Here is a 16,551-nt window from a genome sequence, read left to right as displayed (position 1 = left end):
ACAAGTTTGGTATTACTTTTTCTATCTACCACCGAAAAATTAGAATTGAACTTTAAATTTCTTTATGTCTTTGTGAAATAAAGAACTGAATTGGAAGATTTTTGTTTTCTCTGGAGAAATTAGAATTGGAGCGTGTTCTTTGGTAAAATTCAGAAGAGATCAAAAACTTTTCTTCACTTTGTTGAGAAAATTTGGAACATTATTTAAATTTTTTCATCCCCTTGAGAAAAATCTGAACCGAAGTGGAAAATTTTTATATTATTTGGAAAAATAGAATTGATTAAAAACTAATTTCTTTTTCATAGAGAAAGTGGTGGAAAAGATAAGTACTTCAAGTTGCAAAATGGGTTTAGGAGGGACATTAAGAAAGTAACTTGCTCTGAAATGGTCTTTGAAATGTATTTCTTGGTGTTGGGAAAAACAAAAAGCTGTAAAGTATGGTTGTGGTGGAAATTGATAAGTAATACAAGTTTCAAAATGGGTTTAGGAGGGACATTAAGAAAGTAACTTGCTCTGAAATTGTCTTTGAAAAGTATTTCTTGGTGTTGAGGTAACCAAAAAAGTGTAAAGTATAGTTTTTGTTTTATAAGAGAAGGGATTTTTTCTTGATTATGGGTTTATAAGGGAAATGGATAATTTAGCGTGCTCTTTTAATGACTTTTATAGGTTTTTCTAGATGCCTAGGCATACACAAGGCAGCAATGTCTAGTTGTGGGTGAAAAAGAAAATTACTTCTTGTTGAACTATGAGTTGAGGTGGGAGATTCAGAGAGGAACTTGCTCTGAAATGGTATTTGAAAACTATTTCTTGGTGTTGAGGTATTCAAAATGCTGTACATTATAGTTGTGGGTGAAAAAGATAAGTACTTCAAGTTTGAAAATGGGTTTAGGAGTGAGATTAAGAAAGTAACTTGCTCTGAAATGGTCCTTGAAAAGTATTTATTGGTTTAGAGGTATCCAAAAAGCTGTAAAGTATAGTTGGGGATGAACAAGATAAGTACTTCAAGTTGGAAAATGGGTTTAGGAGGCACATTAAGAAAGTAACTTGCTCTGAAATGGTCCTTGAAAAGTATTTCTTGGTGTTGAGGTATCCAAAAAGCTGTACAGTATAGTTGCGGGTGAAAAAGATAAGTACTTCAAGTTGCAAAATGGGTTTAAAAGGGACATTATGAAAGCAACTTGCTCTGAAATGTTCCTTGAAAAGTATTTCTTGGTGTTGAGGTTTCCAAAAAGCTGTAAAGTATAGTTTCGGGTGAAAAAGATAAGTACTTCAAGTTGGAAAATGGGTTTAGAAGTGACATTAAGAAAGTAACTCGCTCTGAAATGTTCTTTGAAAAGTGTTTCTTGGTGTTGAGATATCCCAAAAGCTGTAAAGTATAGTTGTGAGTGAAAATGATAAGTGCTTCAAGTTGGAAAATGGATTTAGGAGTGACATTAAGAAAGTAACTTACTCTGAAATGGTCTTTGAAAAGAATTTCTTGATGTTGAGGTATCCAAAAAAGCTGTAGAGTATAGTTGAGGGTGAAAAAGATAAGTACTTCAAGTTGGAAAATGGGTTTAGGATGGTCATTAAGAAAGTAACTTGCTCTGAAAGTTTCTTTGATTTAAATTTCTTATTTTTGATTTAACCAATCAGCTTGAAAGTATTGTTTGGTATGAAAAATATAAGTGCTTCTAGTTACGAAGTTTGTTTACAAGGGACATTAAGAAAGCAGCTTGCTCTGAAATGAATATTGAGAAATATTTCTTGGTGTTGAGGTATCAAAATCTGTAAAGTATAGTTGTGGGTGAAAAAGATAAGTACTTCAAGTTAGAAAATGGGTTTAGGAGGGACATTAAGAAAGTAACTTGCTCTGAAGTTGTTCTTAAAAGTGGATCTGTAAAATTGGCTCTGTAACTTGTTCTTAAAAGATATAAAAAAGCAATAAAAAAGTATTGAGAAAGAGCGCGGGCCCTCTTTGGGGGGGCCGGGGGAGAGGGTGGGGGGCGCCGGGGGCCCTTGAGGGTAGGGTGGTCCTGTAGGGGCCCGAGGGGTCTGCGATGACCAGGGGAGGACCTGTGGGGGTCTGAGGAGGGTGTTTGGGGGACCCTTGGGGGAGGGTGCCCTTCTGTGATCGAAATTTTTACTTTTTAGTTTACTTTTTTTTTGCGGCGCATCCCTGCGGCGCATCCTGCGGCGCTTTCCTGCGGTGCCTCCCTGCGGCACATCCTGCGGCGCTTTCCTGACCCGCGTCGCATCCCTGCGGCATATCCTGCGGCGCTTTTCTGGCCCACGGCGCATCCCGGCAGCGCTTCTCTGGTCCGGGGGACCTGTGGGGGCGGGGGGTGGGCATTTGGAGCAGCGGGAGGGCCTGTAGGGTACAGGAAGGGTGTTGCGGGGCCCGGAGGGGCCGTTGGGGGCTAGTGGAGGGCTTGTGGGACCCCGTTGGTCCTTTGGGAGCTCGATGGGCCTTTGGGGGGCCCGGGGATGGTCTTTGGGGGTCTGGGTGGGCCTTTGGGGGCGCCGGTGGCCCTTTGGGAGCTTGGGGGGCCTTGGAGGACCGGGGGCTGCCTTCGGGGTTGGGGTAGGAGGATTGGAACCCTTTGGGGTTGGGTTAGAGGACCTCACAACACTGTTCATATGAAACTTGTGTATTATAACGACCACAGTGTTTCACCATTAAATTCTCTTCTAAAATCTCTTCAAAAATCTTCTTTTAAAATGTCTCTATCTGTTTCGCCGAAATAGTTCCATAACCTGCCTAAAATGGTTTCACCCAAATAATCCCTAAACATAAATTCAGCGTGTTCCTTTGTTATTGGTATCTCTGCGCTAATGCATTTCAAATTAAAAAGAAACCTTTTCGCGCGCTAAAACAATTTATCACTATGATGCTTCTTGCCTCATTGTTTCCATGGCCTTTGGTTATTAATATCCTTTGGAGTTCGACCAGTAGAACTGTTCCCGAGGCAAAGACATTAATGATTTGGATCTATTCCTGGAGAAATGTTTCTAGGCGAAAATTTTTAAAGTCTGACAGATGATGTCATTGATTGATTGATCTGTCAAGAAAGGGGAAATTAATTTGATGTTTCAAAGGTGAATTATTGATTCACGATAGGTTTCTGCAAAAATATAAAAGTAATTTCTGTGTGTTCCTTTTGTTTGGTATCTCTGCGCTAACGCATTTCAAATTTCTAGGAAACCCTTTCCTACGTTAATCTCTTCATCTCATAAATTTTCCTAGCTAAACTATTAGGGTTTCGTTAGAATATCAATTTATCTCTCCGACTTAAAGCTCCGTGAAGCCGTATTTAAAAATAGAATTTCTATCTCTTTAGACTCCCGCATAATTCCAAGATAACAAGTGATGTCAATTATAATTCCTGACACTAAAGATCAATGAAGCCCTATTTAAAAATAGAATATTAATTTTTCTCACTGACCTAAAGAACGTTTATCCCTCAGACCTAAGATTAAAGAAGCCTTAATGTTTCTTAATTCTCCCCTTCGTGAATCAATGATTTCCCCTAGCGATTATGTAAATCAAGTTCACATGTGCTACTCGTGACAGGACCACGTGGTTTATGTTGGTCACTTGTTTAAATCTCATTTTTTTAAACGTTATAAAATTAAAGTTTTTTAATTCTCAGTGATAAAACCATAAACCACGTGGTCCTGTCACCCTGTTTTTCAAATTCTCACTGACAAAAACCATAAAACATCCATAATTTGATGTTGACATCCGAGAAAAACATCATATAAATCGAACAACACACATAACCATCCATGAAAACATCCATGAATGTGAGAAAATTCATGTTTTTCCATGTGAGAAAATTCCTGTTTTTTCATTCTCACTGAGAAAACCATAAAACAGACATGAATTGCTGATGACATCCATAAATGTGACAAAGTTCCTGTTTTTCAAATTCTCACTGACAAAAACCATTAAACATCCATGAAAAACATCAAATAAATCGACCAACACACATAACCATCCAAGAAAACATACATAAATGTGACAAAATTCCTGTTTTTCAAATTCTCATTGGCAAAAAAACCATAAACCACGTGGTTCTTGTGCCAATATATGGTGTTAAAAAAAGTTGTAGGTGGCAGCAGGGTGTTCTCGTGGGGTCAATAGGGTCACTTCTACTCTCGGTACTATATAACCCATGAGATGTTTACCTATGGTTTTAGGATAATTTCCTTTTCCCTCCTGTTTAGACTATTTAGTAGGCCTGTGCTAAAAAAGGAAAATAATTGGAGAGTTTGTGAACTTGTGAGCTTTTCACGATTATCTTGATGAAAAAAAAAATCCGAATTTATATCTCAAATTGTCATTGAACTAAAGACCGCTAATCACTAGAAAAAAAAAATACTAAGGCAGGAGTATTGCTTTGCAGAAAAAATATTTCTGTTATAAACTTATTGATTATTTCTGCAAATAATTGAAAAATTATTTCTGCAATTATAATTTTTCAAATTATAAGAAAAAATATTTCTGAAGGTATTATAATTCAAAGAATGTGTGATAAAATTATTGATTATTTCAGCAAATAATTGAAAAATTATTTCTGCAATCATAATTTTTCAAATTATAAGAACAATTATTTCTGCAGGTATTATAATTCAAAGAATGTGTGATAAAATTATTGATTATTTCTGCAAATAATTGAAAATTTATTTCTGCAATTATAATTTTTCAAATTATAAGAAAAATTATTCCTGCAGGTATTATAATTCAAAGAATGTGTGATCAATCACCCACATTTTGTGTGTTCCTCAACTAAGGGTGTTCAGTGAAGGAGAGGGAGGGTGAGGATTAAACTGGATATTCACATTCTAGCAACTTTGCTAGAAAATTTTGACATTAACTCGGAGAGTTTAGAATTGGAGAATATCCATGAACGGGTTTAATAGTTTGGGGTATGGCAGACAATGTTTTAGGAAGGAAAGTTAAAAAAAAGAAACTAAGCTGGTTAGCTTAGCTGTTAAGCATGCTTATCAAAAAAGCTTTAAGCTTGTTAGAACAGAGCAGGGTTGTGTATGAGACGTGCTCAGCTTTGTTTGCCTCCGGTGTTTTGGTGCTTTTGTGAGTTGTAACCAGCACTAGTAGTAGCAGTTGCAAAGCATTCAAGTGTATCAAACATCATTTTATAAGAACGCAACATGCACCTGTGTCAATCGAAAATACGATTTTGAACTCAAATATATTCTGATTATGGTGTGGAAGCTACACCGTTGATTGTTTTTATGTCAACGGCGGAGAAATCTTTTATAATTTTTTTTTATCTTACCCTAAATGCTGTCTTCTCTTATGTCGATATTCAGCAGTCAAGCTCTAAGTGATGTTCTGATGTTTTTAAACGAAAGATTTAAATTATTTGTCAGGAAATAATTTGGTTCCTATCCTAATCTTTTCTAATTCATAGTGCGCAACGAATGTGTTGTGTATAAACTATTATGGGCAACTCATTTTGCGATATGATTATTTTAAAATTATACTGTTGAAAAAATATGTATATTATCTTGAACGAGTGTGGTCCACGGTTTTTATTCGAGTTGTATAGTTATTTATCAAGGGGTTTTCATAAGTTTTTGTGTGAATTACAAAATTATGAATCCAATCGAATCAGATTTATATTTGAATTTTAAATCCGAAGTACCCATTAAGCAATCTTCAGGCTGCTTTTTTTAAAAAAATTATAAATCATGCTACCATTACATATAAGGAGGGTATAAGGAGGGTATTTCCAATTTTAAACGGGTTAGCTCCTATTTATAAGAAAAACAAAATCAATAGTTCAGCAATAGTGTTTAACTTTTATCAAGTTTTCACGAAAATATAAGTTTTGTATAAGAAGAGAAAAAAACAAGAATCTTAAATAGAATATGTGTATTCTATAATAGAATAATGCAATACAAACAACAGACAAAATAGCACATTGGATGAATAGGGAAGAACCGAAAATCTTTGCAATGACATAACGAGCTGTTTAGGGACAATCAATGTGATATTTAGTGTGTAGATATCGCTACAATTACTTTACTTCAAAATTGTCAAGGCTAACTAGTCCTCAACCCCTTCCTCTACCGAAAAAGGGATTAGTCGCCTGAAGGGTTCTTTCGGTTGCGTCTGAAAGTGTGTATTAAGACAGGATTGGATCCTAGGGTGGTTCTCAAGTCGTAAGCTGCACTAATTACAGGGCGGAGGCAAAACAAATACCAGTGGGGGAGCCCAACTTTGTTGGTCCCCCTTCCGATCATTAATTACGTATCCACTCCTGCGTTAAGACCCGTGACTCATTAGACCCTGATTATGAGGAGATTAAAACTGTTTCCCCATTATCACTTATTCTCATAATATTTCTGTGCGGTAATGAATACCGTTTTCTATTATCGCTTGTGCATAGTTTCGGTTGAGATTTGTGCTTCCTTTGAAAGTTTTGAGCGAGTTGCTAATAACTATTGTCGAAAGTTCGGACAAAATAAACTCTTGTGTTGATCAGCAAATTTCTGTAGAGTTTTCTTCGAGCTTTTGAACGCTTGGGTGATACGTACCTGTGCGACGAAGGTTTCAATTGAAACAAGCTTTTCCTTCGTAACAACAACAACTGAGAATTGCTAAATTGCCCAGAAAATGTCAACAAAACTACAAGCATAAAATGTGGTAGCTTCATTCAGCATCACCTAGGCCAGAGGACATTGGACGAACCAAATGCCCGATCAAAACCATATTCATATCTGTCGCTGCGAAGTTTCCAACTACTCTCTTCTAATACTACGTCATCTTATTTTTTGTCAGATCCATGTTACAGAGAGAAAAACTATTCCAAGCTTTTATGTTCCCTAGTTTCAAAACATTATACCTTAACTCTTGACTCTAATTGGTCAATAACAAATTTTATACTTGAAAGCTGAAGAATGTTCAACCTGTGAGATTACCTTTTTCTGCCGCATTTTGACAAAATCGCTGTTTGAAATAATCGCATTTACGAGCTGACACGCTCAAACGAGCCAGGGTAAGAAGTTGTCTAAAAATAAGGTAAGGGCCCTAACAAAGTTTATAAAAAACCAAGACTATAGACATACTCTGAGTGATAAACGCTGATTACTTCAGTTCATGCGCACGTTCAGTTTAAGGTTCTTGACAGGCACTTTAGTTGTGATTTACTATTTACTCATATGATTATTTAATCCCTATTCGCGACTCAGACACCAGATTCATGTCACTTCATGTTGATAAATACCTACGGGAGATCTAAAAACATAGAAAGCGTCGGTTTCTCATGCTCAGGCACGGGCCGGACCCTTAGATCCTAAGTTTCATTCTTTTTTTGCTAACATTTGCTTTGTATTGGACCAAAGAATACAAACAAAATTATGCATAGATTCTGTTGAAAATAAGTCCAAAAAAGAACTGAAGGGCAGTACTCATGAGTAGATAATACTCATGGGTAGATAATACCTAGAAGGGGAATCCATGCGCTGCGTTGTTGCAATAGAATCTTCAAGGCCATCTATGTGTTTTTTGGTCCTTCTGATTTTGCCACCCGATGCTACAAATTGTTAACAATGACATATTAGTCATATTACTTGGTTCAGTAACGGACGGAAAGGGCGTCTTATATCATAACGCTCCCTCTGAATGTCAAAATTTTACATCTGCCAATATAAATTGTCTTGTCAGTAACTCCCAGTCAATCACAAATCTTCAGCGCTGAAAACGATTGTGTGACGTTTTACAACGGGCACCTGAAGCTACTTCTCAAAAGATTGTCAGTCGTTTGCATTAAATGTGTGATCGATTTTATGCATAGGCCTAGTTCAAGTAATTCTGCCCTACTTTATCTCCCCGCTGGGGAATCGAGCTTAAACTTTCAGGATTTTTTTTTAGGGTGGGGTATTCTCTATCTGAATGTCCATTCCTTGTAAGAAAAATAAATTCTTCTACGAGTTTACCTAATCCGCGGGTAATCTGAACTGTTATTTGACTGTTCACTCCAAACATACCATATTCATTATCCCTTGCGTCAAACTCGGCAATTTTATTAACAGAAAAGTCCGCCATTATTGGAAGTACAATTTAACACCAATAAAAGGTAAAGTTCTGCGTATCCTTACATCCTTCTACACATTTTTATACATTTGTAAATGTATTTTATTAGTTTTTTTTTATTGCTTTGCATTGAACAAATTTTACTAAAATAGTACAAAAGGCATGTTTGTTACAATAGATAAAGCGGAAATTTGATAACAATAGACACACCATAAGAATTGGTTTTTTATGTTGCTTCAAAATATATAAAAATCATTAGGTTTAATGTTGCCCATCACAAGGTATAAAGAGCCTGAAAAGATTCGCCTGATTTTAAAAAAGGGGGAAATATCGACAAAAATTTCAGTGTTCTTGATGAAAATCACACCATCAGATTCAGCACATTAGAGAACTAATGTACACGTTTCAGGGTCCTATCTTACATAAATGAGGAATGCTGTATTGTTTACCAGAATATAGATCACGGATGTGCGTTTATTTATTTTTTTCGTTCTTTTTTTCAGAAGGGCGATAGTATCGAGCCAATGGCCTTAACAAATCGGGAAAGGGCGAATTCAAATGAAAATCAAAAGTTCTAGCGGCCATTTTAAGTGGCCAAAAACATTGGAGGGAAACTAGCCTCCCTCCTACGCCCCTTCCTCCCGAACACACCAGATCAATTTTTTTAGATAGTCACTAGATTCAGCATAGCTAAAACGTCCAATGAATATGCCTTTAGGGATGGCATGACCCCCATAGTCCCTGGGGAAGGGGCTGTGAGCTACGCAGTTTGTCTATTGTTCACCTCTTCACTTATAGTATTTATTATTAAAAAATATACAGATTTTTTAGGGGGGAGGATCCACAGAGAGAATTTTTCGTGGGGAGCAAATTTCTTATGGGAATTTTCCAGAGGAAATTTTACACGGGGTGGATGGGAGTGGATTTCCTTGCATGATTTGAAAAAGTCAGAATATTGCTCTTTACTTTCAGTTGGAAAAGCTTGTTTTTTTACGTAATTGCTATCAAAGAGTAAATGAGACAAAATACGAACAGAAATTAAAATGAATAATCACATCAAACATAAAGATAGCAGATTTTGACACAGACAAATTAATAAATCACAAAGAGGAAATTTCAAGTCAAACTTAACCCCCCCCCCCCAAAAAAAAATACTACAAACAGGAGTTCATATGTTACCCTTTCCCTCGCCGTATACGTTTTAAAGTCTATTGTGTTTGCGCCTTACTGAAAATCAAATATATTCTCAACATTTTTATTTGTAATTTTAACACTGAAAAAAACCTGTTAAATAAAATCTTGAATCTTGAGTTGCTTGAATTTCCGGGAATTAATATGATTTTGTCATTTTATCAATTTAGTCATTTTGATTAATATAGGGATTTTATTTCGTGTTCGATGTTTTGAAAAATTAAAGCACACTGTTCAAAAGACATATAGTTTTGAATAAAACACAAACGACGCGTTAGCCTTTCAGGTGGGGGGGGGGGGAGGAAGAAAATAAAAAGATTTTTTTGGTTTTCATTAAAGTGTAAATGATTCAATAGACTTAAAAAGGTTTTTGGTTCGTGGGGGCGGGACAGGAACCAAACTCCTATTGGTAGCAACGTCTGTTCGCTTCAATCACCTGCTCAAAAGTTCAAACGCCGGGTTGGAGCTTTGTGAGTTAGTTCCTACTGAGGGCTTGTTATAACAGTGACTAATACATAATTGACTGAAATAAATTGGTATTCAAGTAATTCAGCTGTTATAATTGAAATATATTCGCAACATATAATATAAACCAAAAATGCATTTATTTTTATTATTTTTTAAATTATATATATATATATATATATATATATATATATATATATATATATATATATATATATATATATATATATATATATATATATATATATATATATATATATATATATATATATATATATATATATATATAATAAATAAAAAAGCATTAAATTTTAGACTGAAAGACACAAGACAGAATTTGTCTTTTATTTACATAGACTGTGTTCCTAATATAGTATATACGTTGTTGCCAGTGAGAAAATAGAGGCTTAGTGAGCAAGGTATATAGCCTCATTCGCCGATTAAATAAAAAAAAAATGTTTTTTTCTTTTTTTGACGAGGGGGTGAACCCCCTCATATACGTAATAATTTCTGTTCGTCTTAAGTTTTAATGTTGCTCCTTACTTTCAATTGAAAAAAGTTGTTTCTTTATTTAGTTTCTGATCACTTTTTAAATATCGGCTGGGATATCCGGCGCGCCCTTCATGGAAAATTACCCTCCCCCATGAACAATTCCTCCATGGATATATCCTCCCACGTAACCCCCGACCCCCCTCACCAGAAAAAATCCCTCCTGAAAACGTCTGTATACTTCCCAATAACCAATACTATATGTAAACTATGGGCGAAGTTCATAACTCGCAGCCCTTCCAACGGGGACTGTGGGGGATTAAGACATCCTCAAAGACATAGTTATTAGATTTTTCGACTATGCTGAACAAAATGGCAATCTCAAAATTTTGATCAGGTGACTTTGGGAAAAAATTGAGCGTATGAGGGGGCCAAGTCGCCCTCCAATTTTTTGTACACTTAAAAAGACACTAGAACTTTTAATTTCTGTTCGAACGAGCCCTCTCGTACTATTCTAGGACCCCTGGGTCGATACGATCACCCCTGGGGATAAAAAAACACGCATCCGTGATTTTTCTTATGGCAAAAAATATAAAATTCAATATTTTTGCAGATAGGAGCTTGAAACCTTTCAAGTAGGGTTCTCTAATACGCTGAACCTGGTGGTGTAATTTTCATTAATATTATTTGACTTTTAGGGAATGTTTTCCCCGTTTTTGAAAATAAGGTAAACTTTTTCAGGCTCGTAACTTTGGATGGGTAAGACTAAACTTGATGAAACTTATATATTTGAATATATTTGATATATTTTAAACTTATATATATATATATATATGTATATATATATATATATATATATATATATATATATATATATATATATATATATTATATATATATATATTTAAAATCAGCATAAAATTCAATTCTTTCGATGTATCTATTGGTATCAAAATTCTGTTTTATAGAGTTTTAGTTACTATTGAGCTGGGTCGCTCCTTACTTACAGTTTGCTACCACGAACTGTTTGAAAAAAAAACTAACTTACCCATATCACAGTTAGCGCCTAAGAATCCAGGGCAACATTTATATTGTATGTCTGATACTGTTTTGTAAGCTGTTACGTATTTTGTTCTTTCAGCAATCCTAAAAAAAACATTATTAATTAATGTCAATTTATTCAAATATTAAAATAATGGCAAACACAAGGAAACTTTACTACATATTTTTTGTCGCTAAGTCAAAAATTAATGACAGTTTTTAACGCTTAGTTTAAACAAGGTAAGTTGCGTTAGCATTCTGCTGTCCATTGTATTACGATTGTAAGTGTCCAGTAGGTTAAAGCACAGATACATAAGCCTGATCCTAACAAAAGGGGGGGGGGGAGTCAGTAGATTTCCTGGGGGTTTCAAAAAACGAAATAAACATTTTATACCACTATTTTCCGGGTATTCAGGGAGTGGGGTCCTTTTGGCTGATCAAAGGGGCCAGTCGCCCCTGCCCTCTTTTTTGCAGATATAGGTTAAATCAGAATTAAAGGCTGATTTTTTATGATTTAAATAAAGGTTCTATAATTGAAATAGTTACAAATTAATTTTGGTAGAAATATAGAAAAGTAAACCGAAATCAAGGTAGGCCAACATAAGCATTTCAGTATTTTTACATGCGTATCTCCAATTTTATTGGTCTCGATTGATCGTAAAACATGCTTCGACTGGATTAATCCCAGTGTTCTGTATGTAGGTGAAGAAAATTGCGTTAAAAGAATAATTTAAAAATGAGATTTTCTTTTTTAACTGGTCTTGAATGCTTTACTTTAAGATCTTAGCTACCCCCCCCCAAGTCACTACTGATGTAACACAAAACTAAATTCTTAATCCAAACAAAAATGCAATCTCCCCCTCCCAGTTGAAAACTGTTTCTGTGGACAATATCACAATAAAGAATTTTTCCCACGGATAATCCCCCTCCCACGGATAAATCTTCTAGACAATTCTAACCCAGGTGAAAATTTCCCTGGACAATATACCCAGAACAATTTCACATGTAATTAATTAAAAAAAAATTTCCATAAAATAAGTTTTTCAAAAAAAGTAAAGAACTCCATTAAATTAAAAATGAACAAAAATAGAATCAAATAATTTACCAATCATAGAACTTCCACAAATCAGTGTCAAATAAATAAATAAAACCCAAAGAAAATAGAAATAAAACCAAGTCAAACAAAAAACCAGCAGAAATTAATATGAGTAGGGTTATAAACCCCATGCGTTCTAAAAGCTATAATATAATTTGTATTTTACTGAAAAAAATTCAAATAAATTTACTGAAAAAAATGTGTATGGTCAGTTTAATGAACAAAATAGAATCAAATAATCTACCAATCATACAACTACCACGAATCAGTATCAGTAAAAAAATGAAACTCAAAACAACAGAAATTAAAATATGTCAAACTCAAAACGAACAGAAATTAATATGATTAGGTTTCTAAACTCCATGCGTTCTAAAAGCTAGAATATAATTTGTATTTTACTAAAAAAAATTCAAATGAATTTACTGAAAAAATGTGTATGGTCAGTTTCATGAACAAAATAGAATCAAATAATCTACCAAGCATACAACTACCACAAATCAGTATCAATAAATAAATGAAACTCAAAACAACAGAAATTAAAATATGTCAAACTCAAAACGAGCAGAAATTAATCTGATTAGGGTTCTAAACGCTGCTTTCCAAAAGCCAAGATATAACTTGTACTTTATTCAATTTTTTTTTTTTTAATGTTTTCACTTTTATAACCTTAAGAAATCAAAAATTAATTAAGATTTTATGGAATAAATATAAGCATATGTAAATTAAACTGACAATGCATATTTTTTTCAGTAAATTTATTTTAATTTTTTTCAGTTCTTTACTGAAAACGTTTGACACTAAGAGCTCAAAATCTTATTCTATGGCCAAACAAATTTATTCATAATTAATCTTATTTCGAAAAATAACCTTGAAACATTCCCGTTGTTTCAGGCGGGCAATGATTTGGAGAAAAAATGATTCGATAAACCATGCTCTTGACATTTTATATGGGGATCCCTCTTGCCCCCCTCTCCTACTCAAATTTTGAAGCTACATCCCTTCTTGTGAGCTCCGTTTTAACTTTCTAATTCACAATAATTTTAACATGACTGCTAATAAGGTAATTTTTAACATGAGAAGAATTATTATTGTAAGTTAGTTAACTTTCCAGCTTTAATTATTATTACACGCCCGCCTATGTATGTATTTATTATTGGTCAAGAAATTGTGTCAAAAACGGTATTAGTTTTTTTCTTTTTTATTTTAATTTTTCAATTGTGTTTTTATTCCGCATTCAAAGAATTTTCATTCAAAATTTTCAAGGGCAATGCTACATTTTCGTCTAAATTACTACGAAGCTAGTTCATTAGATTCGGTGCGATTTTCGTCTATAAAAGCTTAGACATTAATAATTTGATGAGACCAAAGACAATCTATCCTTCAGAAATACTTTAATTGTTTAGGCTATTATCTATAGGTTTAGGTGTTTTCTCTTGGAAAATTCTCCAACCCCATTTAGAATACTCCCTGAGAAAAATTACCCCCTCTCCCAGTCATAGTTGAAAATAATTTTTTTTATTTAATATCAATTTTTTTAAATTCATGCCCAAGTTTAACAAGACATGATGTAACCAAGACTTAATCTGAATAGGGTTCTAAACCCTATTCTTTCTGAAAGTCAGAAAATAATTTGTACTTTACTGAAAAAAATTCCAATGAATTTACTGAAAAAAATCTGCATTATCAGGTTAATATACATATGCTGATACTTATTCCTTAAAATCTTAATTAATTTTTGATTTCTTAAAGTTATAAAAGTGAAAACATTAAAAAGAATTTTTAAAAGAATCGTATATAAGAATTAATAAGAAAAAAAATACATTTTTTGGCCATAGAATAAGATTTTGAGCTCTTAGTGTCAAACGTTTTCAGTAAAGAACTGAAAAAAAGAATCAAATGAATTTACTGAAAAATACATACATTTTCAGTTTAATGTACATATGCTGATATTTATTCCATAAAATCCTAATTAATTTTTAATTTCTTAAGGTTATAAAAGTGAAAAATAAAAAAAAAATTGAATAAAGTACAAATTATATTCTGGCTCTTAGAAAGTATAGGGTTTAGAACCCTATTCAGATTAATGTCTGCTCGTTTTGAGTTTGACATATTTTAATTTCTATTTGTTTTGGGTTTCATTTATTTATCGATACTGATTTGTGGTAGTTGTATGCTTGGTAGATTATTCGATTCTATTTTGTTCATTAAACTGACCATACACATTTTTTTCAGTAAATTCATTTGAATTTTTTTCAGTAAAATACAAATCATATTCTAGCTTTTAGAACGCATGGGGTTTAGAACCCTACTCATATTAATTTCTGCTCGTTTTGTGTTTGACTTATTTTAATTTCTGTTTCTTTTGGGTTTCATTAATTTATTGATACTGATTTGTGGTAGTTTTATGCTTGGTACATAATTTGATTCTATTTTTGCTAATTTTTGGTTTAATTGAGTTCTTTCTTTTCTTTAAAAAATAAATTTGTTTAAAAAGTTTTTTAATTAATTTATGTTCTTTTTATATTTACATAGTCTTTTCATTTAAAACGAAAATAATACTTTAAATCTTTTCATTTTTTTAATACTTCAAAGTTTTGCCGGCTATTTTTATGCTGGAGAAAAAATTTCAGCAATTTTTAGCTACATACACCCTTTTAAAAACATGGACACAAATACTAGCATTTAATTTAGTTTCATACCTCCTCTAGTTGACCTAAAATGGACTTTATCGGCTTTGTCTTTTTAGGGACCCACTAGGGTATAGAAAAAAAAACAATTATCTTGTCTTGTTTTTTTTTTAAACAAAAAAAAATCTGTTTTTCGTTCATTTTCCCGTTGAAGACTCACTAATAAATAAAAATACTTGGCCAAAAATTTCAAAAAGTTTGAATTTTTTTGAAATTTTGGTCAGAATTCAGAGTCGTCTAGGATGCGTTTTATTTATTATGCGTTTTATTTATCTGTGTGTTCTTTGTTTTGTAGAACAAGTGTTTTGTCTTGTTTGGAAGTGCAGAAATGACCATTCCCTATATTCCCTTAGAATTATGATCATGAAGGCTGCTCAAATTGAATCGATGGTCGTACAATATAAGAAGAGGACTATAAATATATAACAAATATATAATTTCGAACCAATTTATATTAGTTCTTGCTTGAGCAACTTGGTTCCACTCTCTCAAATTAAAGAAAGTCCATGCTGACACCTTAGAAGTACTGCTTGGTGGACATTTCAACACTTGATCTTAGAAGTAGCAGCATACAACAAATCTGAAAACTTTTGATTTGACCAATCATTACTATCATTATTATTGTTATTGGGGTTTATAATCATTATTGGGGTTTAGGGGGAGAAAAAGGTACCTAGGTTAGGTTTAATTTATAGTTATATTTATAGTTATAAAGTTAAAAAGTTATATTTATCTTTTTGTTGTCGAAGTTGTAACAATGCTCTGAATAACGAAAATTAAAACCTTGTAATTTATCGGATTTGTCTCTTTAGGGACCAACCAGGGTATAGAAAAAAAAAACACCTCGGCATGTACTGTTTTTAAGGAATCGAGAGAAATTCTTGGACTATCGCAATCATAAGAGGTTTCAACTAAGATGGAGTCACACGACTCCCAAAAACACGCAGTCAAAGACCACAGTAGAAAACTACTCATCAAAACCTATACATACAAGGTAGCCCATAAAGGAGCGTATTAGGGGAGCCGCCAACAACTAGGTCAGCATTCCCGGTTACCAAAAAGTACTGAAAATTCAAACTCAAAGTTCCAAATTGATATACCCAGTTATTCATGAGTTTCACCATTTTGAGAATCCGTAAACACATAACATGTTTTGATTTAGTTCAGTACTCTCCTCAACATTCAGTGAAAGGCTCACCTGTTTTCACTTAGTCTTTTTGGAAAATGAAGTTCAAACATGAATAGCTTTTTCAGTGACAGTGTATTTGGGAAAATGGTGGGTGTGGGAGTATAGCGGAAGGGGGGTTTTCATTCAAGAAAAGACTAAATTTAAGGGGAGAGGTAACAGAATTAGGAGTTTAATTCTCCGTTCTATCTGATTTCATATAGATGAAATCTTGTGAGTTTTTGTTGCCCTTTTCTGGAAAAAAATTCTTGTTCCTCTATACCTCAGATTCCCAATTGAGCGTTTCCTAGAGATCAAAGGAGATCTTCCTGATATCTGGCAATACAAACAAAGAAATCATAATAGACAACGG

The 16,551-nt window shown here is 33.6% G+C and overlaps 1 protein-coding gene across 2 annotated transcripts in view; it reads right to left on the bottom strand.

Moving 5' to 3' along the window:
• Positions 1-16,551, bottom strand: part of LOC148947640 (uncharacterized) — a 388,863-nt gene that overhangs the window by 315,760 nt on the left and 56,552 nt on the right. For both annotated transcript variants that reach the window (XM_089095338.1, XM_089095339.1), the window contains exon 3: positions 11,238-11,335. In XM_089095338.1, coding sequence (XP_088951464.1) covers positions 11,238-11,335 — 98 coding nt within the window. The remainder of the gene's footprint in view (positions 1-11,237; positions 11,336-16,551) is intronic.

The sequence above is a fragment of the Artemia sp. Qi Xiang Cuo genome, chromosome 10 (assembly GCF_049724085.1).
Source record: "Artemia sp. Qi Xiang Cuo chromosome 10, ASM4972408v1, whole genome shotgun sequence".
NCBI classification, from domain to species: domain Eukaryota; kingdom Metazoa; phylum Arthropoda; class Branchiopoda; order Anostraca; family Artemiidae; genus Artemia; species Artemia sp. Qi Xiang Cuo.
This window is presented reverse-complemented; position numbering and strand designations above follow the sequence as displayed.